Source organism: Ciona intestinalis, unplaced genomic scaffold (genome assembly GCF_000224145.3).
Source record: "Ciona intestinalis unplaced genomic scaffold, KH HT000075.2, whole genome shotgun sequence".
NCBI lineage: Eukaryota > Metazoa > Chordata > Ascidiacea > Phlebobranchia > Cionidae > Ciona > Ciona intestinalis.
This window is the reverse complement of record NW_004190397.2, coordinates 1-14,104: the sequence shown is the minus strand read 5'-3', so window position 1 is coordinate 14,104 and position 14,104 is coordinate 1. Positions and strand designations below refer to the sequence as shown.

The 14,104-nt window shown below is 36.5% G+C and overlaps 2 protein-coding genes and 1 non-coding gene across 6 annotated transcripts; 2 read left to right on the top strand and 1 right to left on the bottom strand.

The window, feature by feature from the left end:
* The first annotated feature begins 1,101 nt into the window (after positions 1 to 1,101).
* ciap (endoderm-specific alkaline phosphatase) lies at positions 1,102 to 8,548 on the top strand. 4 transcript variants are annotated; one of them, XM_026838316.1, is made up of 12 exons: positions 1,102 to 1,205; positions 1,409 to 1,481; positions 2,501 to 2,617; positions 2,852 to 2,973; positions 3,474 to 3,654; positions 4,699 to 4,874; positions 5,422 to 5,623; positions 6,065 to 6,217; positions 6,548 to 6,727; positions 6,956 to 7,099; positions 7,468 to 7,612; positions 8,119 to 8,548. In XM_026838316.1, exons 2-12 carry the CDS (start codon positions 1,415 to 1,417, stop codon positions 8,369 to 8,371), a joined length of 1,740 nt encoding a protein of 579 aa, XP_026694117.1. In that variant the 5' UTR covers positions 1,102 to 1,205; positions 1,409 to 1,414; the 3' UTR covers positions 8,372 to 8,548.
* A 5-nt stretch (positions 8,549 to 8,553) lies between these two features.
* On the bottom strand, positions 8,554 to 8,625 carry trnag-ucc. Its single transcript has one exon. It is a non-coding gene; the product is annotated as a tRNA-Gly (tRNA).
* A 403-nt stretch (positions 8,626 to 9,028) lies between these two features.
* LOC100180971 lies at positions 9,029 to 13,773 on the top strand (the record flags this gene model as incomplete). Its single annotated transcript, XM_002122142.4, is given in 6 exon segments — positions 9,029 to 9,343; positions 9,423 to 9,567; positions 10,018 to 10,139; positions 10,691 to 10,820; positions 12,861 to 12,927; positions 13,128 to 13,773. Coding segments are annotated over 6 exon segments (1,141 nt in total), but the record flags the coding sequence as incomplete, so codon positions are not given.
* Positions 13,774 to 14,104: the final 331 nt, after the last annotated feature.

Genomic DNA, 14,104 nt, shown 5'->3' with positions numbered 1-14,104 from the left:
CATGTGTTAATATCATTATAAAATGTTTGGTACATTAAAATAGCAATGCTGTTCGGTATTTTCACGATTTTAAAATTGGTAATTGTTCTAAAACACGTTCATCAGAAAATATGGGATTTATGTGTTAACTGTATTTTATCTTACCCCACAGTACTATACTAAAAATATCATGCTTTTGCTTAAAAACATTGGTTTCTTTGTGTTGCTTACACCTTCACACCTAGCCCAAAAGCATGCGCAGTAATACGCAGAACAACTTTTGCGCAAACTTTGAAAATAAAATGCGCACAACAACTATTGCGCAAACGTTCGAAACTAAATGCGCAAAACATATTTGATTTTCCGCCTGTTATTCAAGTAATGGTTCAGTAAACACGTGACAGTTAACGTATTGTGTTTCTCAAATATTGCAGACACGAACGCGTATCCTCACGACTTCCATAGACCGTAGACCTATCTTCCCCACAGTAGTATATAACACTAACAAATGAAATCCAAGCGTATACCAAAAGTCCGTTGGTTCTATAATTTTAAGTGCCTTTTGTACATACACACTAATCTACAGTTCAGAGCGTTTTCCGAATTAACAGGATCAATTACCATCAAAAGTTGATTGTTGTGTTAGTTTATTAGCAATCACTACCGGTAATTGTAATTTCCTATACAGCGCAAACGCAAGAATGTTTTTGCAGCTTTATAGCTACGTGAATGAATAAATGAAATTTATTTCGTCTCTTCGGTCACGATAACGAAAAACGAGAGAGTTGATAAAAGCGAAAAGACGGGCAGTAACGGTAAATGAACAGTTTTTAAAACACGCTTATTGTTGATGAAAACGAAAGAAATAATGTTTTGGCTAAAAATGATGGCCATTACACTTTACAAACAATACAATGTAAAGATTAGGTAATTAGAATAAAAGTGTGCGTACAAGAAAAGAGCGGTTCTTCCTGTTTTTGTCGTAAAAAAGTTTTAAACAATACGAAAAAGCAAATAGAGCACAATCTACAAAAACAGCGAGCATAATAGGATTAATTTTTGATTTGCAGTAATCAAAATGTTTGCACAGCTCCTATTTGTGCGTTCGCAACCAGGTTAAAGCAAAGTCATAACAGCAGTTTAGTAGCAACGGATAAAGGCGTCCTATAGATTCAAAACAGGACCTGGAACACGAGCTATTTCCCTATCAGAAGCAAATTTGTAAGTTGATGCCGATTTTGATTAGGGGAAAGGCGGGAAAGGGCAACAGCCGTTGTACCTGGCAGAAGCGGCATGGTTTAGTATTTACAGCACGTCTGATTTGTAATTCTCACAGCCAAGTTTTGTGTATTGTGTCAAACAAAGACTATAGCGTCGGTGTAGTTAGTTTTTTTCTTTATATTAATGCTGTAATGCTATTTATTTGCAGAGGCTTATGTTGGATATAATGTTCCATCAAGGGCTACTGTTACTTTGTGTAAGTGTTGCGGTAATTGGTCAAGGTAAGTCGAATTAATTGAATTGCAAATTAAAATATAGTAAGGTGGGGTAATATGGGACATGTTTTTATTCTTCTTTGTCGTCCCATTTAGTAGCAAACAAAGAATATTTACAAAATTATGTTACCGTATATTGCTACCCTAAAAAAGCGTTGTTAATTGTTAAAAACCCGATCAGGTGATATCGGATTTGGGTGCTAACCGTATTCCACCTTAAAGATACAGGACTATGTATAGTACAGTGGGGGGAGATGGGACACTCCTATCACCTAATATCCTAATCGTATTTTAAACAATTAACAACGGTCCATGGGAATCGTAAGGATACAGTGTCACGATTCTTTGAATATTCTCTGTTTACTACAAAATTGGACGAGAAAATAGAATGAACAGGTGTCTCATTCCCCCCACCCTACTATACCTCGTGTGTTAATCGTCGAGACTTTATTAGAGTATAACTAATTGACTAAAGGTTTAACCAAGTTTTATGCCTCGTATTACATAAGCAGTGAAATATTAAAAATCCACTCCCGTACATTTCTAAGAACGCATCTTTTCAGAAACTGTTATCGTTTTAGAAGTTACATGCCAACGCGGCTCGCTTATGCAGTTTTGCAACGTATTGCCGCAACCCAGTTTGTATGAACCATATTACAATGGTCCATTAAAAACGCAGTTTCTTTACCAGTGTCTGCCAATGTGCGAAATGGCCAAAAGTATATGTAGTTTAAAAATGTACGTGTTTATGTTGTGTATTAGACTAATAATTTAAAATAATTCCCTACAAAGTTACTACATACGTGGTAGCTCGTACGCAGGCACGAGGTGTATGAAACAGAACACCCATGCTATTATAACTGTTATCGTTGTCCCCCCACGCCGTGGTAAATAAGTTACATACGTGGTAAGTTGTAAGCAGGCACAAGGTGTATGAAACAGAACGCCCATGCTATAACAACTGTTGTTGTTCCGTCACACGAGAGTAAATAAGTTACAATTATTCAATGACTTCTTATCTCTAGACTTGACAGAAAAGTCGGCCGCCTATTGGGAACAGGTTAGCGAGGCAGAACTACTTGAAACACTTCAATACCAGAAGCTGAATATCAAAAAAGCAAAGAATGTCATTATATTTATTGGTTTGTATATTACTAAATTTGCACTGACGTATATAGTGTATATTGTAGGGTGGAGGAAGATGGGACACCTTTTTATTTTATTTTCTCGCCTCACTTGGTAGTAAACAAGAGACATTCATATAATTTTAAAACTGTCCCTTAAGGACTTAATTGTTAAAATACGATCAGGATAATTGGATATTATAAGCTAAAAGTGTCCCATCTTACCCCATCCTACTATTTACTTCATTATAGGTGATGGAATGGGCGTTACAACAGTAACGGCGGGACGAATCCTTAAAGGACAGAACTCTGGTGCTTCGGGCGAAGAGACGAAACTCGCTATGGATAAATTGCCGTACACTGGAGTTTCAAGGGTAATTTAAATACGTTTTTTTATTATAGTAAAGTGGGGTAATATGGGACCGTTTTCATGGTGGGGTGAGATGGGATATGTTTTTATTGTATTATTTTGTTGTCAAAATTATAGGCAATAGACGTAAAAGTTAAATCACCCATAAAGTTACATATATGTGGTAACTCTTAAGCGGGTACGAGGCGTGTGTAACAGAACATCCGTGTTAAAACGACTGTCGTTGCCCCGCCACGCAAAAACAAATATGTTATATAGTATAGTGGGGGGAGATAGGACACCTTTTCATTTCATTTTCTCGTCCAATTTGGTAGTAAACAAAGAACATTCAAAGAATTATAAAACCGTATTCTCATGACTCCCATAGACCGTTGGTAATTGTTTAAAACACGATTAGGACATTGGGATATTAAGTGCTAAAGGTGCTCCGTCTTCCCCTACCCTACTATATGTTATACATATATTTAATCAATTTCGACGTTTATATATATCTTAACGTTACAGACGTACTCCGTGAACAGACAAGTATCAGACTCTGCCAGTACAGCAACTGCTTTTCTAACAGGCGTCAAAACAAATGATTATGTTCTCGGCTTAAACGGTAACTCAGTCAAAGGCATTTGTGCTGGGAGCATAAATGAGAGCAATCTTCTAACGTCTGTATTACTTGAAGCTAAAATGGCAGGTTAGTAAGTAAAGTATACTGTGGGGTAGGATGGGGTACCGTTAGCACCTAAATTCCATATGTCCGAAAATTGCGCTGGACTAAATTTCACACCCGGCCCAAGTTTCACAACTCTCGTAGACCGATGTTAACTGTTTAAAACACGATCAGGATATTATGTGCAAATCTTTGTATATCCGATTTAATTAATATTGTGCAATAAAAATAGCAATAGCCTGCTAAAGTTTGCCTAGCTGTAATTAAAGTCATTAGCAGGCTGTTAAAAACTACTTTCAGTATACAGCTCAAAACGCAATCGCGAACTTATTTACGCTTTGCGTTTGAAGTGCACGCATTCATGTTTAATACAGTTCAATACTATTAACATCGAGTTCTGTGTGCTAACATAAGCATATTTTCCTGGCGCACTGTATATAATACTTCAGCAAACATTTCTTTCATATTTTGGTTTTAATACAGTTATATAAGCATTTAAACGAAATTTTTTTGGAAACATTAATTAGATAGTCGGCAATTTCATCAATTTTTCGAACAGTTTAATTGCCCGTCTAATTTTTAGCTAAAATATATCCGCATATGCAGAGTTAAATATGTAGTCATTTTTAAGCGTTCACGAGGTGTATGAAACAGGAAACGTTAAAACGACGACTGTCGTTCCCCGCCATGCCAGGATAAGAAAGTTAGTTTAATTTATTAAGGAATAAATGAATGATTGTAACTTACTTTATTCTCGCGTAAATGGAAAACGACAGTCGTTATAACACGGATGTTCATATGTAGTAGGGTGGGGGGAGATGGCAGACCTTAACCACTTAATATCCAAATATTCTGATTGTGTTTTAAACAATTAACAACGGTATATAGGAGTCGTGAGGATATAGTTTTATAATTCTTTGAATGTTCTTTGTTTACAAACGAATTGGACAAGAAAACAGAGTTAAAAAGTGTCCTATCTTTCCCCACCCTACTGTACTTTGTGCCAGCTTACGATGTACCATGTATGTTACTTTGTAGATGTTTAATTTTTGAAACTTTTTACTCAAGGTATGTCTGCTGGCATCGTAACTACGACAACAATAAACCATGCCACGCCTGCTGCTGCGTATGCTAATTCACCAGACCGATTATGGTACAGCGACGCTGAAATGACTGCAGAAGCAAAAGAAAATGGGTGCAAAGACATTGCTCAACAGTTTATTGATAAAAGCGACCAATTTACGGTAAGAAGGCTAAAAGTCCAGCGTCATGGCACAATCGGTTAGCGGCCATATTCCTGGGTTCAAGGCTCGTCGCTGCTACCGTTGTGGACGTATGTGTCTTTGTGCAAGACTCTTAACGGCAATTGCTTCAACCCAGTGGCCACTAATGGCTTGTCCAAATTATCAGCTATATATAAAAACAAAAAAACCCAAAAAAATGATCATATACAAAGTTACATACATGGTAACTCGTAAGCTGGCAAGAGGTGTATGAACACCTGTGTTATAACGACTGTCGTTTTTCGGCCACACGAGGATAAAGTAAGTTACATTCATGAATTGTCTAAATTGTTAGCCTTACAGAAAAAACAATCACCCACAGAGTCACATACCTGATAACTCGTAAGTGAGCACGAAGTGTATATAGGAAACAGAACATCTGTATTATAACGACTGTCGTTTTCGGTCATACTAGAGGATAAGTAAATTACATAAATTTATTCCCTCCTTAAACTTTTGTGCAAGCTATATTTAACTAAAAGTAACTAAATAACCTAAATCTATACAGGTTGTACTTGGTGGCGGACGGCAATACTTTAAACCGAACACAACATTTGACGTCGAATATACAGACAGAGCTAACTTAAGATTAGATGGACAAGACTTAATCGAGGTTTGGAAAGCAAAGCAAAGCGACCGGAATTCAGCATACGTTTGGAACAAAGAACAGTTTGATCAAGTTGATGTTGCGAAGACAGATTCTCTGCTAGGTAATCATTTAACTGTAATATAGTAGGGTGGGGAAAGATGGGACAGCTTTTTATTCTATTTTCTCGTCTCATTTGGTAGAAAACAAAGAAAATTTAACGATTTATAAAACCGTATTCTTACGACTCTCATATACCGTTGTTAATTGTTTAAAACACGATCAGGATATTTTGATATTATGTGCTAAAGGTGACTCACCTTACCCTACAGTACTATATAGATTTGATTTAACGTATGCAAATAACCACGACATTTTAGAGTCGCGTGGCTACGGTTATATAATTCTATTAGTGTTATTTGTTTACTATCAATGGGGCGATAAAAAAGAATGAATTCTTTTCTTGTAAATGGGCACAAGGTGTATGAAACAGAGCACCCGTGTTATAATGACTATCGTTTTCTGGCTCTGCGGGGATAAACCAAATTACATTCCTTTAATGCAGGTCTTTTTGAACCGTCACACATGAACTATGAAGCGCACCGGGCGCAAGACGGCGCTGGAGAGCCTTCTCTGAAAGATATGACCACAAAGGCTATACGAATGCTCAAAAAGAACGATCAGGGTTTTATTCTTTTAGTAGAGGGCGGAAAAATTGGTTTGTTAAATTGATTTTCTAAAGTAGTAGAAACATATTCTTACTGGGCTAACAGTTAACGGTTATATAATACTTTGAATATGCTTTGTTTACTACCAAATGGGTTAAGGAAAGAAAATAAAACCGTCTGTTCTCATTCTACTATTAAAGCATTAGGTATAATGTATCCCATATTACCCCACACTACTTTTTATTATTAACCATCTAACCCCAAACTTTTTACAAAAACAATAGATATTGTCCCATATTACCCCAGACTATTATAAGGGAATTAATTATTGTCCCATTTTACCTCACCTTTTAAACTAAACAATAATAATTTGTTTTTAGACCACGGTCACCATGCAGGAAAGGCTTATCTTGCGCTCCATGATCTCGTAGCGCTTGATGACGCAATTGAAGCCGCAGTTGAGATGACGTCAGATGACGAAACAATGATCATTGTGACGGCGGATCACAGCCATGTTTTTACTATTGGTGGCTATAGTCATAGAGGGAATCCTATTTTCGGTATTTATAATATAACATATATTAGGGTGTGGGAAGATGGGACACCTTTTCATTCTATTTTCTCGTCCCATTTGGTAGTAAACAAAGAACATTCAAAGAATTATAAACTCGTATCCTAAGGACTTCTGTAGACCGTTTTTAATTGTTTAAAACACGATCAGGATATTTAGATATTATGTGCTGAAGGTGTCCCATCTTTCCCAACGCTATATTTTCTCATTTCCACAGGCGCCGCTCCAAACGTTAATAATCCAAAGCTCGTCGATGATGGCAAACCATTCACCACACTTCTGTATGGTAACGGTCCAGGACATAGCACTTTGAATGGTGCTGGCTCTTGTGAAAGGGAAAACATTACGCTCATTACGACAGGTAACTTTTTTATTTAGAATGTCTGTGTAAGACGTATACGGTACAGTGGTTATAGCGCGCCTGATTGTAACCATAGGCTATTGATGGGTTCGTCGCTGACAACACCTTAAAAGAAGTTGCGCCAACCCTATGGTTACTAATGGGTCGTCCAAATTGACGGCCATACAGAAAAAAATAAAATAAAACAATATACATAGAAAATAAACCAACAAAGTAACATACGTGGTAACTCGTAAGCTGGCACAAGGTGTGAAACAGAACACCGGTGTTTAACGACTGTCGTTTTCCTGCCACGCAAGGATAAAGTAAGTTACATTCATTCATTTATATACCAAAAATTAGAAGCTAATTTTTTTTTTACTTTTTAGACGACCCAGGTTATAAACAACAAAGTGCTGTACCGTTACCATCTGAAACTCACGGTGGAGAAGATGTGGTTATAATGGCTCGTGGACCAATGGCTCATTTATTTGAAGGAGTTCATGAACAGTCTTACATTGCACATGTTATAAGGTATTTAGGCCTATTTTATTTAAATTAAATTGGTCATACTTGCATGGCGGGGCAAATGCAGTCGTTTTTATGCCGCGGTTGTTCTGTTTCATACACCTCGTGTTCGCTTAAGTTACCATGTATATAACTTCGTAGACCATTTTGCCTGCCAGTGTTGTAAGGTATTTGGGCTTATTTTAATTAAATTGTAGTTGTTTGGGGCATGTACGTTGGTTTATACTTGCGTGACGGGGCAGTCGCGGTCGTCATAACACGGTTGTTTTGTTTCATACACCTCGTGTTCGCTTCAAGTTACCATGTATGTAACTGTGTAGGTTATTTTGCCTGCGAATTTAAATAAACCAATGAAGACCTCCTAGTTTAAGCATGTATCCTTTAGACTGTTGACCACGTATTCACGAATATTAGCAGCAAAGGTATTGAAACCGGTATGAGTAGTTTTGACACTCGGTAACTGCGCGTACTTTACAGCTATACACGCATATATAAAAATGTTTTTTTTACAGATATGCAACATGTATTGGTAAAAAAAGCAAAAATTGCGCCGCACAACTCGAGCAGTCGACTGATTTGATTTTCGTCAGTTTTTTGGGATTTAGACTATCTTCTGGACAGGCTCAACTAGCGCTGTACATTACATTTGGCTTGCTGATGGCCGCTTGCATTATTGCAATAGCCGCCAACTTACAACTTTGCAGAATGGCACGACAGAGCGCAAGAAAACACGAAGATCCAAAAGTTTTGAATGAAAAAGTCTGAAAAAGACAATAAAAACGTAAACTTTCAATCGTTTTTCGAGCGAAAATGTACATATTTTGTAAAATGCGGTGCTATTTTATGTTAAATGTCTAAATTGCTGTAAAGAATGAGCGTTCTTTTTTATCTGTAAGTTGTAGTGTGTTTGAATGAAGAATAAAAGTTTCATTTTGTATAAAAGTAACTGCGTCGACCGGGAGTCGAACCCGGAACTAGTGCTTGGAAGGCACCAATGCTAACCGTTACACCATCGACGCTGCGCAGACACCATGTCGAAACACGATATATACAGTTGAGTTTGTCGTGTGGTATTACTCGCAAGAAAACATAAACCGATGACCATGCAAAATAACGCCGTTAGCGAATTACCAAATGACGACTTCAAAAACATTTTACCTTCAAACAGAGTATAAGTTGCATCGACGCTTGTTTTGTAGCAAATCCTTATACTCACGACCCCCATAGACCGTTGTTAATTGTTTAAAACACCATCACGATATTTAAATGACTACTGAGTTCGAGCAATTGCCGTTAAGTGTCTTGCCCAAGGGCACATACGCCGACAATGGTAGCAGCGACGAAGCTTGAACCCATTACCTCTGGGTTACAGGCGCGGTTACCACTTTGCCCCGGCGCCGTAAGTAAAATTAAAAAACTATGCTTTGATTGGTAAAGCAAGTTACTTTTATACATTGTGACCAATTTTTAAAGGTAAAAGCTAAGGTTGCACATCGTGCACAGGAACATCGACGAAAAGCTTTTATAGCTGCACCGCGCGCCCATAAAGCGCCATACGTGCACTGGCGTCCCCAACAACGGTATTTACAGCAATCTCGTGTCATTTGTTTGCACATTAATTCAGAAATATTGAACTCCGCATAGGAGATAGCTGAAATGCAAGTTGCAGAAACTATTATACTGACTTAGCTGTAGCAGATATTACAATGGGAAACGGGTGTATGTCTATAACGGCAGGTACGTATTGGCATTTTCAATACTGTTTATAATTTCTTAATTTTTTTGATATAAGTTTTATTTTTTTTGTAATTTTTAGTGAAAACTGCCGAAGTATCAGTGGTCAAATACAAATTGTTGGTTATTGGAGACCCTGGGGTTGGAAAATCTTCAATTATTGAACGCTACACAAAAAATACATTTCCTCAAAACTATTCACCAACTAAATTACTAAATATTGAAAGGTATTTTTTTGTGTTTTACCAATTTCGATGGGGCACCAAACTTTTTATAATACAGGGGAGGCAGGTATAATGGTTTAAAATTAGTCCGGCGCCGAAGCACAGTTGAATAGCATGTCTGGCTCAAACCCAGAGGTGATGGATTCAAGGCTTGTCACTGCTGCCTTTGTGGGCGTATGTGTCCTTGGGCAATACACTTAACTGTCATTTCTCCAACCCAGTGGTCACTAATGGGTTGTCCAAATGATCAGTCAATTTAAATAAACAAACAAAAAATCACCCACAAAGTTACATACATGGTAACTCGTAAGCTGGCATGAGGTGTTTGAAACAGAACACACGTGTTATAACGCCTGTCATTTTCGAGCCACGCAAGGATAAAGTAAGTTACATTCATTCAGTTTTTTTTACTTTATATAATGCAATTATTCCATACTTTGATTTTTCTTCCAGTGTTGTTCGAAAGTTAAGCGTTCCAGACCAAAGAATTGTAACCGTTGAGTTATGGAACATACCAACATCAGACACCCTTGAAGTCCGAAAAAATTATTACTTGGATACAGATGCTGTAATAGGTAACTTGTTTGAAAATTTTCATAGTGTAACGGTCATGCCTTTTATTGAAAAAGTTTTATAAATACTTTTATTTTATATATATATATGTGTTTCTGTTTTATGTCAATTTTTTAGTACTACCTATCTTTTTACTTTTTGTAAACTTACGATTTTCGTTACCATGACCAAGAAACAAATCAAACATTTTTATATTTTTTGAAATAATTTAGTCCAACGTCGTGGCACAGTGGTTGTCGAGTCTGCTTCTAACCGAAAGGTTACCGGTTCAAGGCTTGTCGCTGCTACCAGTGTCAGTGTATGTGTCTTTGGGCAATCAACGGTATTTGCTCCAACCCAGTGGTCACTAATTGGTTGTCTAAAATCACCAAAAGGTTACATACGTGGTAACTTGTAAGCAGGCACAAGTTGTATGAAACAGTACACTTACAACTGTGGTAACTCATGAGTGAGCACAAGGTGTATAAAACACAAAAACATAACAGCTATGTTTTACAACTATCCTTTTCCTGCCTCGCGAGTATAAAAAAAGTTATATTCATTTACTTTTTAGTTGTGGTGGATGTATGCGATGACGATATGCTAGAGCTTGCAACTCAGTGGAAACAAGAAGTTATAGCTAACATACGACATACAAAACCAAGCGTTGGACCCATGTTGACACCAGAAGTAAATGGAACAGGGCAAGTAAAATGATTATTTTTTTTATTCTGGGAGATAATGAGATACCCTTTCACTATGTTGGCACATGCCGAGCAGTGGCGCAGCCAGAAAAAAATAAGGGGGGGGGGGTTTTAATAAAAAAAACAAACATTTTTTTTAATTTTTTTTTTTGTTTTAAAAGGGGGGGGGTCACGACCCCCGAAACCCCCCTGGCTGCGCCACTGATGCCCAGTATATGCAAACGGGAGCATCGAACCTTGACTGAGCTGTCAGGAAAAAATCTCTCATTCATTACCATTAAAGTCCTTCTCGCCTACCCCCGGGGAAGTGACAAGCTCCTTAAACTGGGAAGGTCAATGCAGTAGTCCCCGGGTGTTAAGGTAATGGGCCAATCCTGGCCTTCATCCTAGGACCCATGGCGGGCCACGCTGCAGGACCTCACCCATATAGAATGGAATAATAGAAGTAATATGATAATGATATTCTATGGGTAACAGTAAGGGTATCTTGGAATGACATGTGACCCTAACTTTTAAAACAAAAGTGACATCATTTGTTTTAGTACCCAAAGTTTATACCTGAAAGAAATTTTACTTTGCTGTTAAGTGTGTATACAAAGCCAATGAAGTTCCTTATGTTTAACAACTATGCGTGGAACTGCGTTTTAGCAATGTCACCCCAGTTTTTACCCTGCTGTTAGGTGTCTATAAAATCAAGCAGAGCCAAAATACATTGCATCCACATTTACCACATTAATCAATGAGGTTCTCTGTGTTTAACAACTTTGAGTGGAACTGCGTTTTAGCAATGTCACCCCAGTTTTTACCCTGCTGTTAGGTGTCTTTAAAATCAAGCAGAGCCAAAATACATTGCATTCACCACATTAATCAATGAGGTTTCCTATGTTTAACAACTTTGAGTGGAACTGCGTTTTAGCAATATCACCCCAGTTTTTACCCTGCTGTTAGGTGTCTATAAAAACAAGCAGAGCCAAAGTACATTGCATTCACCTCATTAATCAATGAGGTTTCCTATGTTTAACAACTAAGAGTGGAACTGCGTTTTTTTAGCAATGTCAGCTCGTTAACACCTAAATAAAACTTAATGCGTATAATAGTATGTAATTATTTTTACTTAAACTTAAAAGTTGACATTGGGACTTAAGGTTTGGCAATATTAGAAATTTGCCAATAAAAATTATTTCTGGCTGTTTAATGGAATGCCATGTTAGAATTTTAAACAGCATTTTAATTGTGGTGGATTTCACATTATTCAAGCATTATATATATATATTTGAATGCGCAATAACTAGTATATACAGCCAACAAAACACTGTATACCCTTAACAGATTATAAAAAGGCAGTTTAAAATCCCATTAACTAAATTCTTAGAAAACTTTTCCGCTGAAATCCCAAACAAAAGAATAAATTGAACAGTTAAATTGATGAATTAGGACCTGTGGTTCATTTTTGACTGTTTTGTGACCGCAAACGTGCTTGCCTACCTTACGCAAATACTGACATATTAGCGCTGACGAAATACTTGGTGGTGTCTTGTCTAGGTTGTATAAGGTCATAGATGCTTTTGTTAGATAAGAATTGAGGTTCTGTCTTCACTTAGGCATGCCTCCCTAAGCAAACAGTATGCCCTTTGCTTTGTTTGGTCTCAGCACACTTTAATTATTTGATCTGGCGGTGATTAAATGTAATATTACATGGCTATGAAACCTGCTATCGTATGAAAATGGCTTTAGCTTATAGCTTTTCTTGAAATTGGAGTTTTTTTACCTTTATCATAATAAAAGAAAAATTTATAAAAAACTTTTTTCAATTGTTTTTTTTTTATGTTCTTATACATTCGTTTCTTGAACTTAAAGTAATGGGTCTTTATAGAAACTTATGCCAATTTTATATATATGTTTATATAATAAGTTTTAATATGTAATATACTTTTTACATCTATATATATTTAAAATTTGTACAAGGTTTGTTGCAATTTTAGTGTTTTTAGTCTTTTTCTACCAATGATGATATTTTCATAATATTTTCTTATCTTTTAGGGTTGAAAACATAAAGCCTAAAGCTGGATCAATACCCGTGCTACTACTTGGCAATAAATTTGATGTTGTAAGTTTAATTAAAAACTTATTTCGACCAATTTTGCCTTTTATCAAAAACATTCGTTCTTTTTTATCAATAAGCGTGTTTTAACAACTGTTGTTTTACCGTTACTTCCCGTCTTTTTGCTTTGTCAACTCTCTTGTTCTTCGTTATTGTGACCGAAGAGACGAAATCAATTTCATTCATTCTTTTTACACTTTTTTTAGGCGAAAAGACGTTTTGTGCATGAACATATAGCATCAGATGGGCTTGCTTCTAAAGTTACATTCAGCCACAACAACAACAACAACAACAATTCAACGTATCAACAAGTTTCAACAGATCCAGTTCCCCCTCAAATAAACATTAGTGATGAAAATGATGATATGAAATATCACGTGAATCAAAATGGTGATATTCATGATGAAAGCGATCATATGATAGTTGAAAGTCATGAAAATGAGGGTAAGACTGTAGAGAATCATGAAGATGATGATATTCATAATGGTGATAAAGTAATCATGGATCATGATATTGTGAATGAGAAATCACGTGATGAACATGAAATATCTAATGAAAATGGGGACAAACATGATGAAACTCATGAAGCTGAGGGTAAAAGTCATGAAATTAGTGAAGATCATGATAAAAATCATGAACTTACTGAAGATCGTGATAAAATTCATGAAAAATCAGATGAAAATGATAAAAACCAAAATGAAAATCACATTAATAAAACTCACGAAAATGGTGAAAAGGAGAAAATTATCAACCATGAAGATGATACTAATCATATGATAGATGATACTCATGAAAGTGATGTGATCATGAAGGATGATCATGAATTATCGGGAGAAAATCATAATGAAAAAGGTCTATTTTATATATATGTACAAGGTTGGGATTTTTGCAAACTTTTTTTGTAGTGATCCCTTTTAATTTCCTAAAATTTTCTACTACCTTTTAGGGTTAATAGTGTAAAATATATTGCCTCTTAGCTTGAAGTTGCTACCATTCAGGGTATGTGTTCTTGGGCAAGACACTTAACGGTCATTGCTCCAACCAAGTGGTCACTAATGGGTTGTCCAAGTTATCTTAAAGAAAATAAAAACAAGCGCCAAATAAAGTTACATACATGGTAACTTGTAAGCGAGCACGAGGTGTATGAAACAACACCAGTGTAATATTGACTGTCGTTACCCAT